We start from the raw sequence: 25,646 nt of genomic DNA on the forward strand, positions 1-25,646 counted from the left end.
AGATAGGACCTGGCTAGGAAGCTGGTGCTGGACTGTTCCTCTTGGAGCAGGACCAATACTGAATTGGAGATGGCTGAGTCTAATCTGAGATGGCATGCTGGGCAAAACAACAATGGGTTGTATTGCTACCCAAGCAATTGCCAGTGGTTAGACTAACTGCAAGTATTCAAACCATCACCTTTTGGGGTGTTTGATCTAATACAAGTAAACAATCTAGCTGTGCCAAGTCTGATTTCTATAGCATCTATCCTCAACCGGAGCAAGGGTCATAATTATCGCCTCGAGCAGTACAGCAAAAGCGCCTGATCCCGCTTAGAGGAGGTGTAAATATGTGTGACACTAGAATTTGAGTGTAGAAATGAGGTCACAAGCACTAAAATGCACGAGTCTAACATCTGATTCATTGTACTTGGCAGGGTTGCTGAAGCCACTGAGTGGCCCTTAATGCCCGAGCTTCTTGGTTTGAGGAAGCTGAAATTCAAGCAGCCAGAAGCCGTGAACAGGAATGGCATGTGCTTCACAGTGACAGCAGCACCCTGCACAGGGGTGAAGAAAGACCGATTCAGCTGCAAATGATCTCAGGTACAAAAATGTGTTTTTCTCTCAGAAGGCGTGAGCTCAGTGTGTCCTCTGAGAACGTTCCTGGCATGGGTGGAAAGAGGGTCCCAGAGGCAACACCAAGGCACTCAATGAAGGTGAGTGAAATAATGCACTACAGCCTGCCTGCATGGAAATGCTTTCACTCTGTGCACCAGATTTGTAAATTGGGTCCTGGAGGTCAAAGGTTGAGTAGTATGAATACTGTAAACTGGTGCTCTGCCTAAAATAAGAGGAAACAGCAGCTGTGTAAGAAACTGTTAAGTTTCTGTAGCACAAGTCAGCTGCTTCTGAAAATAAAATTAGAAAAAAAGTACTAAATATTTGTAAGATATTACTTTTCAATACAATCATATCTTTCACTTACCCTCATCTTCGGGAAAAAAACACAGAATTTAGTTATACACACACATTTAGATTCTACTTTGCATAATGCTTTGTTGAGGGCATGGAATGCGTTGGTTTTACAAGTGGAAGCCGCCTTTTCAAGATGTCTGCCACATTTAACTAAACATTTACTGCTTCTGAGAACAATGCACCCCATGCGATGTAATGGGCACTTCCCAAGATACGTACTATCATACCCAAAGGCCAACAGCATGATGGTGAGAACCTATTACTCCTCTAGATGTAGCAAAAAAACATTTTCTGTATATTTACAACCATAGGTAATAATGGGCCAACCATACAGATGTGCTATCAACCTAAATATAAAGATAAACCAGTAGCTCATAAGTCTACTACTATTTCTACTACTCTCTGTGTTGGTCCACCTTCTTAATCCACTGCAAATACCGATGTTTCTTGGGTTTCAGCAGCTTGCCTTCTCGTACAGTAAATGTAGATTAATATATCTGCTTGGAGGAGAGCAGCCAAAGAATACAATTTCGGGCTTCTAGCTCACTTAGGTCTGCCATTTACAGAGAAAAAGGGGTGAACCCTATCAATATACAGTTGGAGCTCAACAATGAGCACCACCACATACTCAGTCCAGCCTCCACCCCTCCAGGGTGGTATCGCATCTGGTCAGTATCCAGTTGAGGATGGTAACATTTGCCACTGATTTGAATAAAATTCTGAACTTGGGTTATAACTGCCTTTTCCTGTGGTTTCAAAGAATATGGTAAATATAGTATGGTGAAATAATTAGTTGGCACGCTAAAGTCCATAGATAATTGCTCCCTTTTTAAGTGAGTACTAGAAATCTTGAGCTAGGCATTTATATTGCTGATTTCTAAAGTACGTAGTACACTATTGGGCTTATTTCAACCATAGCCAAAGCATATGTGTCAACTGGACAGTCAAGGGGTAAACATTACAAGCATCATATGCAGAATTGCCATATGTAAACAATAACTTAACAAGAATTATTAAAAGACATATAAAAAATGCAGTCAATGTGGATGGGCGCAGTTTCCACTTCTTAAATAGGTCAAGTACTACAAAAATAAGAAAGGTAAAGTATCAGCTCCACCAAAGGGATTGCTAATGTTTTTAGTAGTCACCTGCCTTTACTCATATTTTGATTCCACAAGGCCCTCAGGAAGTTCTGAGTGACAATTTTAAATCTAATCCAGAGTTGCTTTCCATGACGGGTAGGCTTCCCTCACAGATCTGCATTCAACACCTTTAATTTCTGGGACCTACAGAGCAAACTTCAGGCCCATATAAAAGGGAAATGAGAAGAAATCGAAGGCAGATTCATATGAGTAGACCACCCAGGCAAAAATAGGTGTATCCAATTATCGGTCTAGCAGGAGTCATCGGCTCCTGCTAGTAGCTAATTCATTCTATAAGGGTTGTTTTTTACTTCACCTTCGCTGGTGTGTCACTGGTTGCAGTTCTAAGCAGGTACTTGGAGCTGTAAGCTGGTGCTTGATTGTAATATTCAGCTGCTCCTGGGGTAGAAACTGAAGAAAAAGGCATTGGAAAGGGGTTAATACACTGCAGACATAAGTCATTGAAAAAAGAAATACTATTGTATTTCAAGTTGCCCACAAAACAAATAGTGTTGATACAACTTTGTAGAAAACAGGTTTGATTTAAAAAGAATAAGAGGTATTGTATCACAAATATACCATCTACTGCTTAGCGCAGCTTAAAAAGAACGTCAAATTAATAAGCTGCATATAGTTTATGTAATTTATTTTTTTAAACACTAACATGTATTTACCTGTTAGGGGGGTGCCATGAAAGCTTGGGGTCCCTTGATAACCATCTGGCATAACTTCTGGTCCAAAACCCTCAGAAGACCATCTGCCAGAGTGTGCATTGCCACTGTAACTGAGTTTCAATTCACGAACCTCATTCTATTGGATAAAAATCATAACATAAAACAGTAGGTGTAGTAATCAAGGGCAATAAACAAATACAGTACTGGAAATGAAAACAGGATGTCAAAATTTACAAAAAGTAATGCTCCCCTCACCAAGGGAGTCACCTCGCATGGCGAGGGGACCATTATTTGCATTTTATGGTCACTCTCTGCCAGGGATTTCCCTGATGGTGACGGACAATTAAAAAAAAAGTAAATAAATGACTATATGTCTGCCCATCATGATTGGGTGTGCGGACATCCATCCATTTCTCCGGCGGCCCTTACTTCGTTGGGCTGTTGGAGATGTTTGTCTATGGTGATGTCATAGTAGCAACCACAGTAGCCTTACGTCCACATATAAATCTGGTGGGCAGACCATTATATTGGTGGTATGTATACTCAGTAGCAACAGAGTATACATCTCTCCAATGCATAAATCAGCCCCTTAATCCTTAACTCCGTATTCCTTTATAACAGGTAGGGTGTTTAAATGTCCAGTTTGACATAATTGGATCAAAGGTAAAATCATACACTTATAGACACAAGGAGAAAGATGGGAGGGTTACCTTAAAGAATATGGTGTGAAGGATAAAAGAGTTTGTATAGAACCTTGGAGCCCACCCCAATGGTCTTTAAAATTCAGAAATATATCTGGGGATGCAGCAAAAGATGCCATCACAGAGGTCTAGCTAAAAAAAGTTATTCACCCTTGGCAGCAAGGTTTGTCACGGCCAAAACCAGCCAAAGATAACCATTTGTGCTTGGAACCTTCCCCATTGACTCCGTGACCCGGGGCAAAACAGGTATAAAAAGAAAGCGTTCTACCTAACTGGATACAGTTCTGAGGAAGAACTTTCTGGTATGGACAAGAGAAACTGTGTCACACTCCCTGCCACACATACCCAGAGACTCTAATTAAATGGGTCTGACCAAGGCATGTGCTTTAGCAACCATCTCCCTCATTCAACAGTTTGGTCCGAGTAGAAGCACCAGGACAGAGATGTGTGTGGGAGAGCTGATGAGCCATATCTGAAGACCGCAGTTTAAATTTAGAGATGCCAGGAAGATGTTAAATTTAAGAGTTGCCTTGCTGCTTCTTTGACATTAGAGGGAGGGACACCTCAAGATGAGGCCAAAAATCAAGTTCCATTAGCTGGATTGAAAGAATCTATGAGCCAGATATAGCACCAGTTAAAGATATTTTAAATGCATGAGCGTACAAATGTCTAGACATTCACCCTGCACACATTTGAAGTATCTATGGGGACAAGGTTAGATTAGCTTCTCCTGAAGAAAGAGATGATTTTTCTTAAAGCCACATGTCTAGGACACAAAGGCTACCCTTCAGAGAATTATTCAGATGAGCAGCAAATGGACAGGGAGTAACTTAGGCACCTCCTAAATCTGTTACAGTGCTCTACACCAACATGAACTTGGAGAACAGATGCACTGAAAAAACATTCAGAGGGAACTGCAATTAAAGAAGCATGTAAACAGAGTTCTTACAACAGATACATTTTACTGTCATAGTTGTGGTTTGATTTCTATGCAAGGCCCTAAGTACAGTGGGCATGCCCAAACATGGATCCTTTGCTAACAGTACCACAGACCTCAAGCTACACCATACTGAAGCAGCCCAAATAGGACGAATTTGGTCTGAGGTTGCTTGTTTTTCCGTTCAGAGTGGCACTGACCTGACAATTCAGACTGGACTGCTCCCACTGGAGCAGAACCAAACCTTATCTGCGTATGGTTGGTTTCTGTGGTATATTGATGCCCAAGAATAGGACACTATGGTGCCCAAATTCTGATGCCATTTCCCCGGGAGTTTCATTTGTATGTGATTTGTATAATAACTCAGATAGAAAAACTTCTTCAGGAGAACCCTCTTCTACAAGCTTGGGCTCAACTGAATGCCATTCAGAGAATAACAAATTCTACTTGGTGAATGTCCTTCATGTTCCAAGAACTCCATGTAGTTTACAGTTTTTTTCAGAATAACTTTTTTGTTTTTTACTCCTACCAAGCCAATCTTCTATACTTTCTTCATCTCTTCACTGCCTGATTCTCCCCTCAACTTTTTACCTTTGTCCTCAACTCATGCCTACTACCCCATTAAGTCTACTCCTACCTCCTACTGTACGATAACAACTGCCTAACGCTAGTAGCTCTGCCCATATATATAGCCTGTACCACTAATCTAGAACCTCTCAGCTGCCTTTATCCTTGTATTTCTAAATCTACTTTTAGAACAAGCTACTTACCTTGATAACACTTTATCTGGTAGAGGTAATATCTAGCTGCAGGTTACTTACCTCTGAATTCTTCCCAGGTGTCAGACTGGATCCAGAAGATTTTTGTGAGCAGTACCCCGCTCGCCGCTAGGTGGCGTTAATCGGCTCTGCGTCAGTCGTTAGCATCGTCTGCGCTGGTGAAGACGTCCCAGGTCCTATATAGGTGCCACCCCAGAGAGCTGAAGTCAGTTTCTTTTCACAACTTTCCACACCATAAGCGCAGAGTCCTCAACAAAATGACTACGGGTGGGTCAAAACTCAGGCTCTGAAAGGGGAGTCCCTGGCCCAAAAAATCTGTTCTCAGAGCATCGAGGATGGGTGGGTCGGTAACAAATGTGCAGCTAGAAATTGTCTCTACCGGATAAGGCGTTACCAAAAGTATGTAACTTGTTCATCTGATAGAGGCTTCCAGCTGCAGACCCCTTATCTTAGAATAAAGGCCCAATCAATACCATCTCCGGAGGTGGGTCCGACCAAGTTCATACTAGAACGCCCTGCAGGACAGAACGGGCAAACTGGCCCTAGTGCGAAGCACCCCTTTGTCAGGATAGACTGAAAGGTACGGTGGCTTAGATGACAATGCCTGCAGCTCACTCAGTCAGAGGGGAGATGTAATGCCCACAAGGAAAGCTATTTTCAAAGTGAGGAGCCTGAAAGGACAGTTGCGGAGAGGCTTGAAAGGACCGCACATCAGAAAGGTCAAAACCTAATTCAGATCCCATTTGGGGCATAACAAATGGGTATGGAGAAAAAAGATGTGTAAGACTTAAGGAATTTATGTACAATAGGGGACTTAAAAAAGGCGGTTGATCAGACAACCGCCAAAAGGCAGAAAAAGCAGATAAATATTCTTTAAGAGTGCCTATAGCAGAGCTCTGTTGGGCAGGGAAAGGATGAACAGGTACTCAGACAGAGGAGCAGAAAGGGGGTCAACAGACTTGCCTGTGCACCATGCCACAAGTTTATTCCAACAGCAGTAATATACTGTTTTGATGGAGGGATGCCTGGCTGCCAACATTATGTTACAGACTTAGGAAGGTCAAAGGCTGTCAACTTTTGCCGCTCAATATCCACACAAGAAGGCGGAGAGTGGTCAGGTTCAAGTGCAGACCCCTCCCTGCTGCTGCGACAGAAGATCCTCCCGAAAGGGGCATTCTGATCAGAGGATCGATGGACATGATAACGAGCCCAGGATACCAGACTCACTATGCCAAGCCCAGAGCCACAAGGATTACTTGAGCCCTGTCGTTCTTGACCTTCCTGAGAACTCTGGGCATAAGTGGTATGGGCGGTTAGGCGTATAGGTGGCCAGAGTGCCACTCGAGATGGGAATCATCTCCAAGCGATTGCCGCCTCCGAAACTCAAACACACAGAACTGCTGACAGCGCATTCCCTGCGGAGGCGAACAAATCAAACCAAGGCTATTCCCACTGCTGAAAGAGACCTTGTGCCACCTCCAGATGGAGATGCCATTTGTGATCTGCTAGACATTTTCAGCTGAGCTCGGCCGCCCCCCCCGTTGTTCAGAGATCCTGCCAGATATTGAACCACCAGGGATATGCCCTGCTGCTCCAGCCATGTCCAGAGCCTCCTGACAAAGGGTCCACGACCCCAGCCCACTCAGATTATTGTTGTACCACATGGCGGGTGGTGTTGTCTGTAAACACCTGCACCATTTTACCCTTGATAGAGGGAAGAAAGGCTTTGAATGCCGGCCGAGTTGCACAGAGCTCTAACAGGAGGCCAAAGGCCAGGGCCAGAGGCAGATCTGACTCCCTTCCCCAACCAGACTGTCAGGTGTGGTTGGGGAAGGGAGAGGGATCTGCATCTGCCCAATCATGATTCATTAATCACTACTACAGATCTTTCTCAGTTCCCTCTGAGATCTGGACCTTGTCAGAGATTTCCCTGATGCTGCGCCCACTGGAACTTCAAGTCATACAAGAGCCTGCATATGCCATCTGGCATGTGTCATCAGCAGGATGCAGAAGTCCATAAGGCCCAGCGTCCTGAGAGTAATTCTCACTGAAATCCAGGGTAGAGGCTGAAACATCAGTATCATAGCCTGAATACCCAGTAAGTGTGGCTCAGGAGGATAAGCCTGAAACTGCATTGTGTCCAGACCAGCTCTGATGAAAGGGAGCATCAGAGATCTGACTTTGGCACATTGATAGTGTACCCTAGTGAATGCAGGAGGTCCGTGGTAGTGTAGGTGTGGGAGATGACTGCTTTGGGTGAGCCCGACTTCAACAGCCATTTGTCGAGATAGGGAAAGACTGAAACCCATGATCTCCGCAGATGAGCTGCAACCATTACCATCACCTTGGTGAACACCCGAGGAGCGCCTCTAAGGCTAGAGAGACGCAACGTGAACTGAAAGTGCTCATGGCCCACCATGAATCGTAAGTAAGTTCTGTGGGCAAACAGGACAGGGATATGAAAATAAGTGTCCTTCAAGTCCAACGCTACCATCCAGTCTTCTGGATCCAAGGCAGACAGAACCTGAACCAAAGTGACTATCTAAAAGTTCACGTTCTTGAAGAAGAGATCGAGGGACCAAAGGTCTGGGATAGGGTGGAGACCCTTGTCCGTTGTGGGACCAAAAAGTAGCAGGAATAGAAATCACAGCCTACTTCTAGCACTGGAACCCTCTGAGGCTCCCTTGGCCAAGAGAGCCCAAACATCCTCGCGGAGAGGGGGATTCTCGGTCATCCGATCCTAGAATGGTGGCATGGATGGAGGAGTAGACTTGAAGGGGAAGAATGACGTGATGGTAGCAGGGGGGTGGGGAGGAAATGGGTGTTGTGGACTGTCCAGACCAGTGGCTGGGAATGGACGTGGTTGGAGTCCCTTTCCATAGACACAAAAGGGGCAAAAGGCAGACTGGGGGAGGGGGACATGGGGCTGCCGCGAGGCCCAAGGACCTGGCCTTAGCCCAAGAATCTTGAAGCACTCCGGCACCAAGTCTGCCTTGTCTCCATCAAGGAAGCTTGGACATCCCCTGAAAAGGCAGACCTCCTCAGCCAGGCGTGGGGCCTCAAGGCCACTGTCAATAAAACTACCCTGCCTAGTGCATGAGTCATGTCCAGTCCGCAACAAATTGTTGACTTTGTGAGGCAATTGTCAACGGGAGAAAGATAGCAGAGTATAACCCGAGCCTCCTCTGGGACCTGTGGCAGCACTCGTGCAAGCGTATCCCACAGAATGTGAGAATAGTGGCACAATAGGCATGAGGTGTTCATTGACTTCAATGAAAGGCTGGCAAAAGAAAACATCTTCTCCCTAAGTGACTCCAACCTTTTGGATTCCCTATCCGGGGGAGTGGAAGGGAACATGCCCTGGGAGATAGAGGCTTGGGCGACCAAGCTCTCGGGAGTGAGGTGCTGCGTCAAGAAACTTGGGTCCCCATGTATAGGGCGATGGTGGCAGGCAAGTACGATGGGTTTGGACATTGAAACCAGTAGGAGCTCAGTGAGGGCTTTGTTGAATGAGATCAGGGGTTCTCAGGTGGCTGCTCCTGGTTGCAGCACCTCTGTCAGGAGCAGAAGATATCTTGCACAGAGTTCCTTGAAGAGTCTTGCTCGACGAATCTGAGGACCCATCCTCAGGGGAGCCCTTAAGTAACCCTTAAAGGGGGTTGGTTACTCTTTGAAGTGACCCATCGATCAGAAGGGACATCATCTACTTGGCTTAACCAGTCAGATGCTCCCAGGGGCCTCTGCACATCTTATTTTCAAGGTGGCAGAATCAATCAGACCCCTGGCAAAATTCTGTGCACCTCCCTAGGGAAGGGGCTGGACAGGGATGTGGGCACTCCCCTGTCCTTTGTGTGGTTACGCACCAGACCCGGGTTCCTGAACTGTTGCAAACTGGATTATGCAAGGAGGGCACCGAATGTGCCCTTCAAAGCAGCATGGTGGCTCTCAGAGGCCATCACACCCCAGCTCAGAGACACCAGTTTCAAAGGGAGACGTGGCGACACCTCTCCTTTTAAGGAAATCCTCTGTTCTGCCTTTCCCTGCTTGAGTTAGGCCCATCAGCAGAAGGACAGAACAGTGTCTGGGGTCGGCAGTAGTTTGGGCTGACATCCTGACCCCGTAAGGCTGCATAGGCAGAACTCAGGGATCCTCTAAGGAACCCACAGAGTACATGGTATCATGCAACTAGCACTGGAATCAGTGTAGTTGCAGGATTCAAACATATTTGATACCAAACATGCCTAAGTTCGGAGAAGCCGTTATGTAGTTGGACCACTCCTGTTAACCAGTGTCCACTACATACCTTAAGATAGCTTCCCCGCCCTTACAAAGCCCAGGGAATGGAGTCTGGTGTTTGCAGGGGCACCCTCACACTTAGGGACATGGACCCTGCCCATGGGCTGAAGAACCTACCAGAGGGGTGACAATGTCTAAGTGCAGAGACCATGATATAAGGCAAGACTTATATCTGAAGTGAGAGGCGCATGCACAATTTCACACAGGCTTCAATGGCAGGTCTGCAGACAGTTTGCATGGGCCACAATAGGTGGCACAATACATGCTGCAGCCCATGGGGGTCTCCTGGTGTACCAATGCCCTGGGTTCCCAAGTACCATATATCACTGACTTACATGGGTGCACCAGTACGCCAATTGTGGGTCTAAAAAGTTTACCAGCAACCAAATTTAGAGGAGAGAGCACAGGCACTGGGGTCTTGATTAGCAGGATCCCAGTGCACTACAGTCTAAACACACCAACACCAGTGGCACTGACACTATGCCTCCTACTTTTGATCCAACGTCCTAACCAAACTGAGGTTTGGCTGGCCATTCATCACTGCAGCCAAAGGCACAGAGATGGACCTTTCCAGCTATTTTAAAGCTGTAAATAATAGCACTCCCCTGTCTGAGGTATGGGGCCCGGAAAACAAGTTACATGTACACTGTAGCTCTCCATTACTGACATCTTTCAGAGATTCACATACTTGAATCTTCCCAGTCATCGAACCAGGAGTCCCACAGTAATTATAACTAGTAGTACAAGGAAAATGTTGTACAGCAAAGATTAAATAAGTGACAATAACCAATTAACATCGTTTTTGTAAGACTCAAACGTCAACCAATCAGGAAGCAACTCCTGGAGCACTCTTCCCCTCAATCGCCACCATTGCTCAGATTTTAAAGCTTGAGTGTAAAGGGAATATGAAGGATATACTTCAATGTGGTGAGCTCCTATAGAGTATGAGGGAGGGCTGCATATGAATTTATGAAAGATATCAATCCTGGGGAGCCACAGTGTACACATAAGTAATTTGTTTTTTCTTCAGTATCAAATCATTCATAGGTTCACATGCTTGAATCCAAATAGCAAGCAATGATACATTGTATAAAATTCATGTTATATATAGATTAATATAAACAAGCATTTGCAATGCAATAGGTCTTTCATTTGGGAGAGTTAGAGCTATTGGCATTGTAAATAACAAAGCCTTTTCACTTTGTGTTTTGGTTTGGAGTGCAGTGAATATATGAACAGAGATGCAGCTTGCAGCATTGTCTAGAGGACTTAGAATGAGGAACTCCAACAGAACCTGTGAAGCAGCTAGCAGCACTTCCCAGAGGACTAAGAATGAGGTATTACCACTGGGTCCAGAGAAGCAGCATTGTCTAGAGGGCTTAGAGTGAGGAATCACCACTGGGACCAGAGAAGCAGCTGCAGCATTGTCTACAGGACTAAGAATGAGGAATTACCACGGGGCCAGAGAAGCAGCTAGCAGCACTGCCTAGAGGACTTAGCATGAGGAATTACCGACGGGACCAGAGAAGCACCTTTCAGCATGGTCTAGAGGACTTAAAATGAGGAATTTCCGAAGGACCAGTGAAGCAGCAAGCAGCACTGCCTTTAGGACTAAGAATGAGGATTTACCACTGGGACCAGAGAAACAGCTGCAGCACTGTCTAGAGGACTTCTAATGAGGAATTACCACTGGGACCAAAGAAGCAGCTGCAGCATTGTCTACAGGACTAAGAATGAGGAATTACCACGGACACCAGAGAAGCAGCAAGCAGCACTGTGTAGAGGACTTAGAATGAGCAATTACCGATGGGCCCAGAGAAGCAGCTTGAGGCACTGTCTACAGGACTTTGAATGAGGAATTACTGATGGGACCAGAGAAGCTGCTAGCAGCACTTCCTAGAAAACTAAGAATGAAGCATTGCCACTGGGACCAGGGAAGCAGCTGCAGGACTGTCTAGAGGACTTAGAATGTGGAATTATCACTGGGACCAGAGAAGCAGCTGCAGCATTGTATACAGGACTAAGAATGGGGAATTACCGATGAGACCAGAGAAGCAGCTAGCAGCACTGTCTAGTGCAAATTGCAATTAAGACTGTAAAGATTATGTAATACTTGCTGCTATATATTTAGAGAGCAAGAGAAGAGCCGCAGTTTGATACATTCCCAGGCACCATTTAACATGTATCTCAACTAAATGTTTATTTACCGCTCCCAGTTTAAAACGCTGGAATTGTGTATAATGAGACCTGGTCAGAGAGCAAAATTCAGACCCGTGCCCAGACCGATAATGTAGGATCACCAAACAAGGGTCGAAGCATATTAGGTAGAAGCCTGTTTAAAAAAACATGAAGGCATCATACACCGAGAAGAGATGAATGTGAAATTCCCCTAGTCAGATCCAGGGTGCTGTACTGTGGCTCAGTCCCTCCTCACGTATAAATATATAAGTGCCAATATTGCCAGAGAGAGGTAAGGTGGTACAAACTGGTGGCCTCTGCGATCCACACGAGCTGCATCAGCGTCCATGCGGATTTCTTCTTTCTACCCGCGCTAAAGGCCCATCACGGCTGGGCCTTGACCACTAATGCATGCGTTAGCACTCCCACTAGCAAACACACCTGTCGGACCTGCTACAGTGCGTCCTTTAAGACATCGTTGACTCCCCCAGGAGGTGTGGCAGAGCTGAGTGGGGGAACAGTAGAATAGTCAGCCATGGCAAGAGATATGCTCCTTCCTCTTGCTGCTTTGCAAAGAAAGAAGTAAAATGGTGGATGGTAGCTGCATTACACATTCCGACAAGACGACGTGAACCAATCTTGTGAAGCGGCAAAGAAATACCACGAGCTGTGTACTATCCAATCACTATCCCTATTAGCCTTTGATGTAGTACATAGCAAAGAAAGAATAGTGCGTTAATGATTGAGGCAAAAGAATAAGCCCCGTCCCTCAAAAATAAGTGCCGGTGCTCAGCACCGGAAACAACAAGCACAAATTAAGCACTGGGGGAGGGGCCTCATCCGAAGGGCCACGTCTTGAGGTTCTTCCTGAAGATGGTGAGTGACGGGCTTTGTCTGAGGTGCAGGGGGAGGTTGTTCCAGCTCTTTGCTGCAGTGTAGGTGAAAGATCATCCTCCGGGGGTGATTTTGCAGATGCGAGGGACGGTGGCCAGGGCCATCTGGGCGGAGCGGAGGGATCTGGCTGGGGTGTGGAAGAAGACGCAGTGGTTCAGGTAGGCTGGTCCTGCGTTCTGTATGCCCTTGTATGTGTGGGTGAGAAGCTTGAAGGTGATTCGTTTCTCAACCGGTAGCCAGTGGAGAGTCCTCAGGTGTTGAGAGATGTATTCTTGGAGAGGGAGGTCCAGAATGAGTCTGGTGGCGGCGTTCTGGATGAGCTGAAGTTTTTTTGATGCTTCTAGTTGAGGTGCCGGCATAGAAGGCATTGCCGTAGTCGAGCTTGCTCGTGACTAAGGCATGGGTGACTGTCCTGCGACAGTCTGCTGGGGTACATCTGAAGACCTTCCAGAGTTTGCGGAGTGTGTGCCAGCAGAAGGAGCAACAGAGTTTACCTGGCGGGCCATGGATAGGGAGGAGTCGAGGATGATTCCTAAGTTGTGGGCGTGATTGGTCAGTGCGGGGGGGGCAGTTGCTGAGGGATGTGGGCCACCAGGCGTCGTCCCAAGCTGGGGTGGCGTTTCACAACCATGATAAGCTCAGTCTTGTTACTCCTTTACTGACCTGCATTATGGAGGTGGGGATCTTACCGACTGGTTGGAAAAAAGCCTCCATTCTCCCTCTGATTAGTAAACCCTCCCTGAATCCAGGTGAGGAAGAAAACTATTGTCCCATCTCTCGTCTCCCTTTGCCAGCAAATATATTTGAGAGGCATTTCAATATTTCTCTCTAATCGTATTTAGATCAAAATGAAACTCTGGACAGAACCCAGTTTGGTTTAAGAAAGGGCCACAGCACGGGGTCAGCTTTAGTAGTGACTACGAAGGAAATACGTCACATGATGGATAATGGAGGAAAGGCTGCATTGATACTTTTGGACCTATCTGCATCCTTCTATAATTTGTTTTATGTGAGCCTAAAGGAACACCTTGAAGAAATAGGGATCGGTGTTTCAGAACTCGATATCCTTTGTTCATTCCTCATTGACAGGGAGCAAGCGGTCAGGTTTAGGGAATTTACCTCCTGTTCTTTCTCTCTGCCCTGTGGTGTCCCGCAAGGGTCATCGCTGAGTCCCATGCTTTTTAATATGTATGTGGCTTCTCTAGCCAAACTGATCAGGTCATATAGATTTTCAACTATTTCTTCAACCGATGACACACAATGTGGCATCCATCTCTAGTAATAAAGAGGTGGTGCAACGCTTCAACAGCTGTATAAGCTCAATAGTTAGCTGGATGAGCAGTCACTGTTTCAAGCTGAATTCCGAGAAAATTAAGGTGGTCATTTTTGGGAAGGACTCCTCCTACTGGAATACGGAAAGGTGGCCACAGGCACTGAGTTTGCTTCCCATACCTGTGTATACATTAGGGAATTTAGGGGTGCACTTCAACACAAAACTTTCTTTTACAGACCAGGCCAACAAGCTTATGTCACCTTACTCTTTTGTTAAGAAGCCTTAAAAAAAATGTATCTTTTAGACCACTTGAGTTGCAGAAGACAGTCATAATTTCATTAGTCTTGTCAAGACTTCACTACTGAAATGCTCTCTATTTAAGAGAATTCAAAAAGGCTCTCTAAATAAATTGCACAGGCTACAAAATGCAGCAGCAAGGCTTCGCACGCAAATTCCATAGTTCTACTCAGTATCTAAAGCATTTGAGGAGCTCCATTGGCTCCCAGTAAGAAGGAGTGGGTTTTAAAACACTTTGCACAGTTTATAAAGCCCTCTACACCTCTGGCTCAAAGTATCTGAAGGAGGAATTTCACTGGTACATTGCTAACAGATGCTTACACTCAGAATCAGCCAAAACTGAGTACTTTCAGGAAACATTTGAAAGCCTGGCTCTTCTCAAGCTCCTCGTAGTTTTTTGCTCTTGCAGTCTTGCGGACTCAAGCTGCAAGACGACTTCGGGCATTTACTGCACTTTATACATTTATCATTATAATGTGGAGGTGGGAAGTGTAAGTCACAGGTAAAACCATGAACTGATGGTAGCATCAGGTCATCTCAAAAGTAAGATATTTTTGATGTTTTATGTGAATAGGCAAATTGAATCAAAAATAAGTGTCCAAGTGGTCTAGAGAGGTCATAAAAACCCTGGATTTAATAACTAGAGTATATTCGGGAGCATAACCTCCCTGCAACACTGGTTTTTGAACAGGTTTTTGAACAAATTTTAGGGTGTGACCATGCTGAATTATCTCCAACACCCACTATCTGAAGAAATAGAAATCCAGCTGTTGTAATAGATGAAAAGGCTTTTACTCCCAATGTGAGGTGTTTCTAGGAGGGGCGGTGGGGAGAAGGAGAGACAGAGTTATCACTGGTGCCTCCCTGACAGGAGCTTCCGGTTTTTTTTTCCTGGGGGCTTGCCTCGAACACATTGTAGCAGGTGTCCGTCCGCCTGTACTGCTGTAGTGAGTATGGCTGGCGGCAATCCTGTTGTGACTGAGGATACACTTGGTATCAATAGGATTGGGAATTTCCTCAGTATGAGAAGTGTCCCCTTCCTTGATTGCCATGAAAGGGATGCTTATGACGATGTATCATTCCTGAATATATTGCAGTCTTTGTATCTACCTTAACTTGGAGGTCATGGTCAACACAGGCTTACCAAAAAGATTAGCAACGCTGCGTGGCATATACAATTTTTTGTCTGAACCTCTGGCTGGAAAGAAGTTGTTTTGAACCATCACTGTCGCTTTAAGACCGCTGCTCCAGCAATCTGATAAAAACCAGTAGAGGTAATGTCTATATAAAAAAGAACAAGTGATGGACGGAATCCTGAACAATGTCAAACAGAGATCTGGGCCTAAATCCATCGTTTTTTTGCTACCCATGCCGCTCCAGTTTGGACCCAGCCATATGCAAATCAGTCTTGATCCTGTTCCCCATGGGAACAGTCCAGCCCGAACTGCCAAGCCAGGTCCTTCCTGGACTAGAAACAAGCATCCTAGGACCGATTTCGGGGTATCACCCTTCATCAGCCAGGCTAGCTTGATTCCAGTGGCATGGGGAGCACGGGACCCACGTCTGGGCATACCCTTCCCACTTGGGGCAGCAAATGCAAAAAAAGAACAAGTGATGGACGGAATGCTGAACAATGTCAAACTTTCACCCCCAGTACAGAGATCTGGGCCTAAATCCATCGTTATTTTGCTACCCATGCCGTTCCAGTTTGGACCCAGCCATATGCAAATCAGTCTTGACCCTGTTCCCCATGGGAACAGTCCAGCCCGAACTGCCAAGCCAGGTCTTTCCTGGACTGGAAACAAGCATCCTAGGACCAGTTTCGGGGTATCACCCTTCATCAGCCAGGCTAGCTTGATTCCAGTGGCATGGGGAGCACAGGACCCTGACCTCAAGCAACTGTGCCAAGTAACCCTTGTGCACTTGACTCTCGATGGTACTTGTGGGCAAGCACTTAACAGCTCTCTTGTTGTGAGAGGTGGGGTGGCACTTATTAATGTCAATAAATCAACATCTAGTCAAAGATTTGTTTTTATACTAAAAAGAAGAATCTTACTTGTAACCCTACACATTCAAGAAGTATTACAACATTCGCAACGAATAACACTTCCCTTGAGGTCAGGGTTCCAGTGTTTATCTGGCAAGCCCCAGTCCCATTCTCTTCCTTGAAATGTGTTTGGGGTTATTCCCCATACTGTGGTGGCCACATCCAGGGAATGCTCGCTAGTAGGCCTTATTCAAGAGTCCATTATAACTCTTTAGGAAATCATTGAGCGTGTCTATAGTGCTGCAGTAACTTTAGCAGTGAGTTCCCTGGAAAATCAAGTCTTACGGGTGCCAGCAACCCATAAGGGTTCAGAGATTCACTGGTTGCCCTAACTGCAAGCACTTGTAATATTCCAGTCTTGCTTGGTCAAGTTGGTAGGCACATGGGACGCACACCAGCAGCCGCCAGGCACAGGCTCTTTCCTGAGTGCCTCAGCCAGCCTCAACAGTGATCAGAGGTGCTCCAGGATTTCATTGGGTGGGAAGTACAGCTCAAATTGGGTTCCACAAACAGAGAAAGGTCATCTCAACGTCTTCCCAGTCCCTGGGGCAGGTTAAGGCACACATCTCAATGCTCAATTTTGACCCACAGAGCATAGCTTCAGTTTTTCCCGGGAAACAGTGCAAATTTGGCAATATTCTGGACTGGCAGCCCCTCTTGGCATACAAAGTTGCAGCGGCACAGACTTCTCTGGTACAGCCACCTATACCACAGTGGCCCTTCCTGGCATACCGGGTCACTTCTAAGGTGCACACGAGTCTTGCCGCTATGTTGCCCTAGTCAGTTCTATGGTGGCCTCCTCTGGCTTACGGGGGTCATCACAATGAGGGGGGGGATGGGCTTTGTGCTCCCTGCGTAGCGCTCAATACACAGCTCAGTCTACAACGGCCCTCTCCTGGCATACAGGGATCACGATTCAATCCTGCACATTATCAACATCTGTTAGATGCACAAACATCTCGCCACACTTTGCATCAGGAGTCCTCTCTGCAGGTGCCCCATTCCTGTGCCCCCCTCCCCCCCCCCCCCCCTTTACTTTGCTCCCTCCAACACCATTCTCTTCCTCACAGGGGACACTAGTCTTGGTAATTAGGCAGGCGCTGGGGCTTCAGCGCAGGTGCTCTTGGCTTCCCTGGGTGATGGCCTCTCACCCAGCAGGGAAACTAGCAGGCTTTGGCCTACAACTCTATATTTCCTCTTGAAAAGGTGTCTGTTAAAGCAAGCGGGACTCCGAAGCAGTACCCAAACACAGGCCATGGGAGTGACTTGAGTTTACACCTGGATGTCAGCCACAGTAATATGTACATCAAAAAGTTAATGCTGTGCTTTAAGGCCTACGCTTTAAGATTCCCTTATCAGCCCCATTGCCTTCCTGAGATGTGTCCAGGCCCGTTCTATTGTAATCTATCACTGAATCAAAGAGCACTCTTTTGAAGTGCCATCAGAGCGCTTTAAGCTTTTGAAGTATATAGGGTGAGAGTCGCTTTTCCTGCCTCCAGTATGTCCCATCTAGCTCACTGGAATGCAGCAATACTCAGATCTGTTGTGTCACGTCTAATGCACAGCACTACATTTCCTACATAATGTGTTCCTTGCAGGTAAAAATCCCCCCCAGTACACACACACTAACCATACAAGTACTGCACAGCACTGCTCTATCCCCGTACTATACCCTTTCCAGGCACACATACATCCAGCGCAGAATCCCCATTCCTGCACTGCGCAGCACTTCACATCTAACTAATGCCGGTCTAGGGTAAATTAAGCACACAAAAGCGGAACTTTAAAAAGGTGAGTGAGCCTGTAGACCTCACCTCAGTGCCACAGGTTAAAAAGTACCTGTTCAGTCATATTGATCACTACACGGTATGTAGTCACCACCATGCTGGTTATCTGCTGATGAAGGCAGAAGCCTTCCATCGCAATGGAGGTTAGCACGCTGGGCATCACTCAAAGTCTAACAAGACAACAGTCTAACACCGGCCTATGTCATGTCAAACATACATAATCCGTGACTGCCTATGACAAAAAAACAGTCAGCATTAGGGATCCAGACAAAGATACAGTTGGGCACTCAGGCCAGTGGTACATCTCCATAACCATGCAGAGGTCTTTTCCATACCAACAATCCGCCTACCTTGAATTACCCGTTTTAAAAACGAAAACTAAGAAACCATTAAAAAATAAAAAGCTGATTAAGAAATATAAATAAAATAGGAAAATGAAACCAACAATATTATGGGAGGGGAAGGAGAAATAAATCTTCTGTATTAAAAATAGTCCCAATTTTGGAACTGAAACGGAATTACGCAATGAGTTTTTGAATTATGATCACCAGAACCCACATTTAAAAGGTTCTCCATCTGTATCAACAAAATTGTGTCATCAGGAATCTGCCCTTATGAACATTTCAAATGAATCAATGCTGACTAACTCAGTAGCTAACAAATCTGTAGAACAATCCAAAAAGGGACTCGGATCAGGAAAAAACAATAATAAAAGCTTGTAAACAGAACAGACTGAAGACAAAACAGAGAAGCAACGGATACAGAAATGCAAAGCTTGGTTATATTAAACACTTCCATTAAAATATACATGACAATTTTGATTACGTATCATACTGCATCAGAATCATCCTCAAGTCAGTCCAGCTATAGCTACTGAGCACATTATGTCACTAAATCACCCCTTTGCTACTATAGAGAAGAAATAATAGGTGAAAATATAAAGGACCTCCCTCAACCAAAATACAAATCTCGGCAGAGAAATAACATTCTGAATCTTTCCAATACCATAGGGTGGCCAGCAGCTGTGAGAGCACTGAAAGGTATGGAATCCAAAGACACCATGGCAATAACTATTAAACCAAAGTTTGTAAAACAAACCAAACTCATAGACGTAACTTTTGCAAGGAAAGAAACTAAGTCACAACTGGGATTACAAATAACATCTCCTTAATTGAGGAAGTAGGATCCTGCTCCGGGTGTCTGTCAGGCATCCTCATGTATCTTATTGTAATCTGGCTTCGCAATTACTACAGTTGTGAACAAATAATAATGTCTCCCTGTAGGAAGCAGTCTATCTATGTAGTGTACCAAATGTAAGGGACAATATGCAGATAGTCCAGGTGGCCCTTATTGGTTTACAGGAGTTAAAATCATCCCAAATGCTCTTTTTTGTGGTAGTGTGGACAAGCAGTTTAGGCTTATCAGAGGGCAGTGTTTAGCATTTATTTCACACACTGAGTCAGTCAGTGAGAGACACACTCAGTAAAGAAATCCAACACCAATTTATAAATATAACAGACTTTATATGAATTTAGACACCAAGATCATCATAATCAGGTAAGTACTTCGAGTTAACATCTTTTGAGACACAGCAAATTACATGTACTGTGGGCTTCACACAGTAATGTTATCCTACGGGAATAAACGTATACTGCATAGGGTCACTTAGCAACAACTTACAGGACTGTTCTCCTGGACGAAATGTGAGAATAGGGCAAGGCCCAAGGCAGCACCAACAGGTCACTTGGATGGCACTATGGTATACGGGTGCTGTGCCGAGTTTCAGCATTGGGTGCCCTGGTCACTTCAATAGGAAAAGGGCCTGTGTAAAAGAGGTTGCAAGCATGGACTGGAGGGCCAGTCCGGTTGAACCCAAAGGGTGGGGGGAGGGGGAGTTCAGGTCTTGGGCATGCAGGGGCACAGTCAGTTCACTTGAACTCCGGCTGGCAGGCTCGTGTGCAGTGGTGCTTTGGTCCTGCAGAGTCGAGCTGCTCTGGACTCTTGCGGTTCTCAGTCCCTGCACAAAGAGGTTGCAGGCAGCAACTGGGGGACCAATCTGAACAAACCCAAGGATGGGCTCAGCTTTAGAGGGTCTCTGGACTCCGTTGGCACCGTCACCTCTCTCAGTGCTTTGAGGCGCCGGGTTGTGGAGGTCAGTGTATCAATCTGTATCTTGTTGGCCTAGTGAAGAGGGGAAATAGGGCAGTAGGCCACTCAGTGCTGGTCTTGTGGCTTCTGATGTCCCTCAGCAGGTCTGTCTTTGAGCTGCTGGGAGTCCGGATTGGATCAACAAGAAGCCTTGGACTCTGCAAGCGCTCCAGTACCCAGGAGATGTCAGAGTTTCGGGCTTTCACTGAAGCGGTGGGGCTGACCACCTGAGCTCCAAAAAATCTTCTCCTGGCTCGATGTTCCCTCGGTGGGCCTCAAGGCCAACAGGACGGAGCAGCAGACTTGCAAGTTGTGCCTGCAGATGCAGGGGGAGCAGCTCCTCTTCTCCAAGGGAGACCTTTGCCAGTTGTTGAGGTGCTGGGCAGGGTTTTGGGAGGTTGTCCAGCACATTGCAATTTTGGTCCTGTCGATGGTCAAAGTGCAAGCAGCTTGGCAGAGGTTTGCGCCACTTCTTGGTGCAGGTCTTCAGTTTTTATTCTCTTTGGTCCTTCTTTCTTCCTCCATTCCCAGTAGTTGAATCTGATTTCATGTGTCAGAAGGCCACTTAAATAACCTATTTAGGGGAATGTAGGGTAGTAGCCATGGGTTACTTACCCCTGGGGTCACTATACCCTCTAGATGCCCACTTCCTGTGGTGAGCTGGCATCACCCTGTCCCAGAGTTCATAATTCCACTACACACAAGATAGTGGAATTCTCCTTTTCGCATTCACTTCAGGTAGCCCGCTTTAGGGGGTGGTGACTAGTATGACAGTGTAACACGCCTCCAGACTGTAATTTCCTATCTTCCCTGGTGTCAAATGGGCCTCAGGGCAGAGGGTTGCTTCTCCCAGGTCTGGGGGAAGCCGGTTGCATATCAAAGGAGACAGGGCCTTCGAATTCCCGGGCCTTGGTATGCAAATTTACTAGCAATCCTGCTGGAGAAAGTGATAACACTTCCTGCCAGAGCAGGCACTGTTTCTGAACTCAGAGTGCGGGGTCTCACCTCCGGGGGGTAGCACTTACTAGGGACTTAGTGTCATGCCAATTGAGTTACAATAAGACTTTTCTTGTTTTAGGGAAAACAGCACTGTCACTGAGGCCTGGCTAGCAGGAGGCCTCAGTGCATTGTCAGTCGAAAATCAGCATCTAGTAGTTCTAAAGGGGGCAAAACGTGTGTGTGTGTGTGTGGGGGGGGGGGGGGTCACCTACAAAGAAATCCAGTTCCCACTCTCCCTTTTGAATGGAGCTCTAGGATTTTATGGCAATCTTGATAAAAAAAATATATATATAAAAGGCCTAAACTGGAGAGAGAGGTGTAAACCCAGGTAAAGAACGAACTAGGAATTAGTGTCACCAACTCACTACTCCCAGCAAAAGAGCATTTCAAGACCACTCAATGATAATCTGCTCAAGAAACATCAGGGATATTAAACCAATCACCTTAACTTCAGAAGCACTGCAGGGAAATAGTCCGCTTCTACACTGCTCAAACTTTCTTTGTACCCACATAACCGACAAAGAGTTGATCATCCACCTGGAACTCTTTAGTGCGATCAATGTATCTTCTTTTTGGGGTCAAACAGTGGAGTCTCTCCTCTTCCTAGGAAGCATTTGGGGACGTGTAACAAGCAGACGAGGTGATCGACTGGCCTATACGAAAGGGCGTGACCACTTTTGGAAAACAAGGAAGCCCTAGTGCGAAGCACCACTTTGTCAGGATAGATGGAAAGATAGGGTGGCTTAGGTGACAATGACTGCAGCTCACGCACCCTGTGAGCAGATGTAATAGTCACAGGGAAGGCGGTCTTTAGGGTGAGAAACCTGAGAGAATAATTGGTGAGATGCTCAAAAGGAGCACACATTAGGAATGTCCTAATCATATTCAAATCCCATTGGGGCATAATGAATGGGGATGGAGGAAACATATGAGTAAGACCTTTAAGTAACCTAGAACAAAATGGGAGATTTAAACAAAGAAGGCTAATCAGGCAACTTCAAAAATGCAGAGATAGCAAATAAATAACCTTCTAAAGTGCCCATAGCAGAGCCCTGCTGGGCTAGAGAAAGGATAACCAACAGGACCCCAGAGAGAGGGGTGTCAACAGACTTGTCTGTGCACCATGCCAAAAATGTATTTCAATGACTGGCGTATATCGTTTTGGTGGAGGGATGCCTGGTTTCAAGATTACGTTACAGACTTTGGGAGCAAGGTCAAAACATGTCCACTGTAGCCGCTCAATCTCCAAGCGAGAAAGCAGAGGCTGGACAGGTTCCAGTAGAAAACCCAACCCTGCTGCTGTGAGAGAAGATCCTCCCGAAGGTGCAGTATGATTGGAAGATCGAAGGCCAGGCTTAGTAGCTCGGGATACCAGACTCTCCATGCCCAGTCTGGAGACACACAAATAACTTAGAACCGGTCGTTCTTCATCTTCTTGAGAACTCTGGGCAGAACTGGTATAGGCAGAAAGACATACTGGAGGCATGAAAAGATGATGAAAGAAGGTGAAAAGCGTCTCCGAACAGTGTTCCGCCTCAGAAACTCCAACGCACAACCCTGCTGACATTGCATGTTCTCTGTGAAGGCCGATCAGATCTAACCAAGGCTCTCCCCTCTGTTGAAAGTGACCCTGCGCCACCTCCGCATGGAGACGACATTTGTGATTGACTAAGTATTGTCAGCTCATCTGTTCGGAGAGCCTGCCAGATGTTGAACCAACCGGGATATGACCTGCTGTTCCAGCCCTGTCCAGAGGCGCAGAGCCTCCTGACAAAGGGTCCACAACCCCACCCAACCCTGCTTGTTGTAGTACCACATGGCAGTGGTGTTGTCCGTGAACACCTACACTATCTTTCCCTTGAGAGAGGGAAGAAAAACTTTGAAAGCTAGCCTGATCACCTGGACCTCCAACAGGTTGATTTGGAGTCCGGACTCCTCTGAGACCACATGCCTCTGATCTCAACCTCTCTCAGATGGCTGCCCCAGCTGAGGAGTGACACATCTGTCACTACGGTCAACTCTGGTTGCGTAAGGAAGAGGAATCTGCCTCTTACCCAATCACAGTTTGCTACGCACCACTGCAGCCCTCATGCAGTTCCCTTCGAGATCTGGACCATGTTGGAGAGAGTCCCATGATTCTGTGCCCACTGGAACTTCAGGTCCAAATACAGAGCCTGCCTATGCCAACTGGCATGATTCACCAACAGGATGCAGGAGGTCATGAGGCCCAGCAGCCTCAGAGTCATTGTCACCAAAATCTAGGATAGGAGCTGAAACATCAGTATCATAGCCTGAATATCCTAGACTTGCAACTCGGGAGGATAAACCAAAAACTACAGTGTCCAGAACAGCTCCGATGAAAGGGAGCTATTGAGAAGGAGTCGGGTGTGGGTTCAGCACGTTTATAGTGACCCCAGTGAATACAGAAGGTCTGCGGTAGTCTAGATGTGGGAGATGACGCCTGGGGCGAGCCTGCCTTCAACAGCCAGTGGTCAAGGTGGGGAAGACTGAAACCTCTTACCTGCGCAGATGAGCTGTGACTACCACCATCACCTTGGTGAACACCAGAGGGGCACTTGTAAGGCCAAAGGGGACAACGGTGAACTGAAAATGCTCATAGCCAACCGTGAACTGCAAGTAACATTTAGGGGCAGGCAGTACAAGAATATGGGAATAAGTGTCCTGCAAGTCCAATGCTACCATTCAGTCTCATGGGTCCAGGACAGTTAAAAACTGAGCCAGAGTGAGCATTCTGAACTTCTCCTTCCTGAGGAAGAGATTGAGGGACCGAAGTTCTTGGATAGGGCGGAGACCGTTGTCCTTTTTGGGTACCAGAAAGTAGCACGAATAGCAGCCACGAGCTACTTCTGGCAATGGAACCCTCTCTATGGCTCTCTTGGCCAAAAGAGTCATATCTTTCTCCCTGAGAAGTGCCAAGTGATACTCCCTCATCCGACCGTAGGATGGTGGCATGCATGGAGGGGTATTCTCGAAGAGGAGGGAGTAGCCCCTTCAGACTATCTGCAAAAAACACCTGTCTTACGTGATGACCGCCAATGGAGCTGTTGATGGGGGATCCTGCCTCCGACTGGGCCTTGATGGGGATGAATCAAACTAGGACAATTTGAAGGCAGCTGCAGAGAGTGAGGGAGGAGAGGGGTGGACGGCTGGCTCCCTGATCCATGAGGGCAATGGATCCCACATCCCTGGCCAGGCAGAGGATGCGCGGCATGGTGGCTGGACAGGAATGGACGTAGTAGGGTGCCTCTTCCATAGTCACAAACAGGGCAAAAAGTAGACTGAGGGGGACGAGGGGGCGCCGCGAGGCCAAAGGACCTGGCCATAGCACAAGAATCCTTGAGCGTCGAATCTGCTTTTTCCTCCAAAGAGACTGGTTCCATCAAAGGGCATGTCCATAAGATTGGCTTGGACATCCCCTGAAAAACCAGACGTCCTCAACCAGATATGGTGCCTAAGGGCCACTTTCGATGCAACAGCTCTGCCCAGTGAATTGGTTGTGTCCAGTCCACATCAGATAGTGAACTTTGCTGTGTCTCTCCAATCAGCAACTGCTTGGGAGAGTACACCCAGGGCCTCCTCAGGGACCTGTGGCAGCACTTGAACAACTGTATCCCACAGGGTGAGGGAATAACGGCCCAAATGTATGCACTGTTTACGGACCGCAATGCCAGGATGGTGGTAGAAAACATCTTTTTCCCAAGTGTGCCCAGCCTCCTGGATTTCATATTGGAGGGGGGTGCGGAAGAGAACGTACCCTGGGAAGTGGACGCTTGGATAGCTAAGCTGTTGGGTGTGGTGTTGAGTGAGGAAACTTGGGTCACCCGGAGGAGGTCAACGGTGGCAGACAGTTGTCCTGTTCACAGGAGCCCCTGTGCTCGGTTTGTACCAGGTACTCAGTAGGACATCTGTATAGGTTTCAATGAAGTGGAGCTGGGGTTATGAGGATGAAGCTCCAGGCTGAAGCACCTCTGTCAGGAGGTTAGTCCTGACTACCACCGAAGGCAGCGCAAGGTCCAGGACTTCAGCTGCTCTTTGCACCACCAGAGAGTATGAAGCACCCTCCTCTGTAGTCATGGTAGGAGGAGAAAGCATGCCAATATCTGGGGAGGTGTCCAGTCCATTGGCTTCTCCCAAGTCCACATGCCAGTTCAAAGAGTCTTGGAGCTGGTATTCTAAACAGTCAAGTGTTACTCCCATTTCTCTGTGTACCCCAGCCCATAAGAAACAGGCTCAGAAGCTGACATAGAAGGCACAAATCCTGTTGGCGCAGTCGCCATACGACACCCATGCGGCTCTGTGTAGGAGTCGGCATTGAGGATGGGGACGCCGCCGTCCAGGGGCAAGGACGGCACCGGGAGCATGGACGTCAGGAGCAGCATCAGGGAAGGTCATGATGGTACAACCCACGTCGTCCCGGATCCAGGCATAGATCCATGGGTGCCCCTCGGAGCCAAGGCTGAAGCTGCCGGCGTGGAACCCAAAGGGGCCCCTTCCAACTTCACTAGGCTCAAAGGCACTC

The 25,646-nt window shown here is 46.8% G+C and overlaps 1 protein-coding gene across 3 annotated transcripts in view; it reads right to left on the bottom strand.

Annotated features, from left to right (window-relative positions):
* LOC138250083 (E3 SUMO-protein ligase RanBP2-like) overlaps positions 1-25,646 on the bottom strand; it is a 580,259-nt gene that overhangs the window by 299,679 nt on the left and 254,934 nt on the right. For all 3 annotated transcript variants that reach the window (XM_069204483.1, XM_069204484.1, XM_069204485.1), the window contains exons 18-19: positions 2,771-2,906; positions 2,413-2,507 (exon numbers count right to left, since the gene is read on the bottom strand). In XM_069204483.1, the coding sequence (XP_069060584.1) occupies positions 2,413-2,507; positions 2,771-2,906 (231 nt within the window). The remainder of the gene's footprint in view (positions 1-2,412; positions 2,508-2,770; positions 2,907-25,646) is intronic.

Source organism: Pleurodeles waltl, chromosome 8, assembly GCF_031143425.1.
Source record: "Pleurodeles waltl isolate 20211129_DDA chromosome 8, aPleWal1.hap1.20221129, whole genome shotgun sequence".
Classification (NCBI taxonomy): domain Eukaryota; kingdom Metazoa; phylum Chordata; class Amphibia; order Caudata; family Salamandridae; genus Pleurodeles; species Pleurodeles waltl.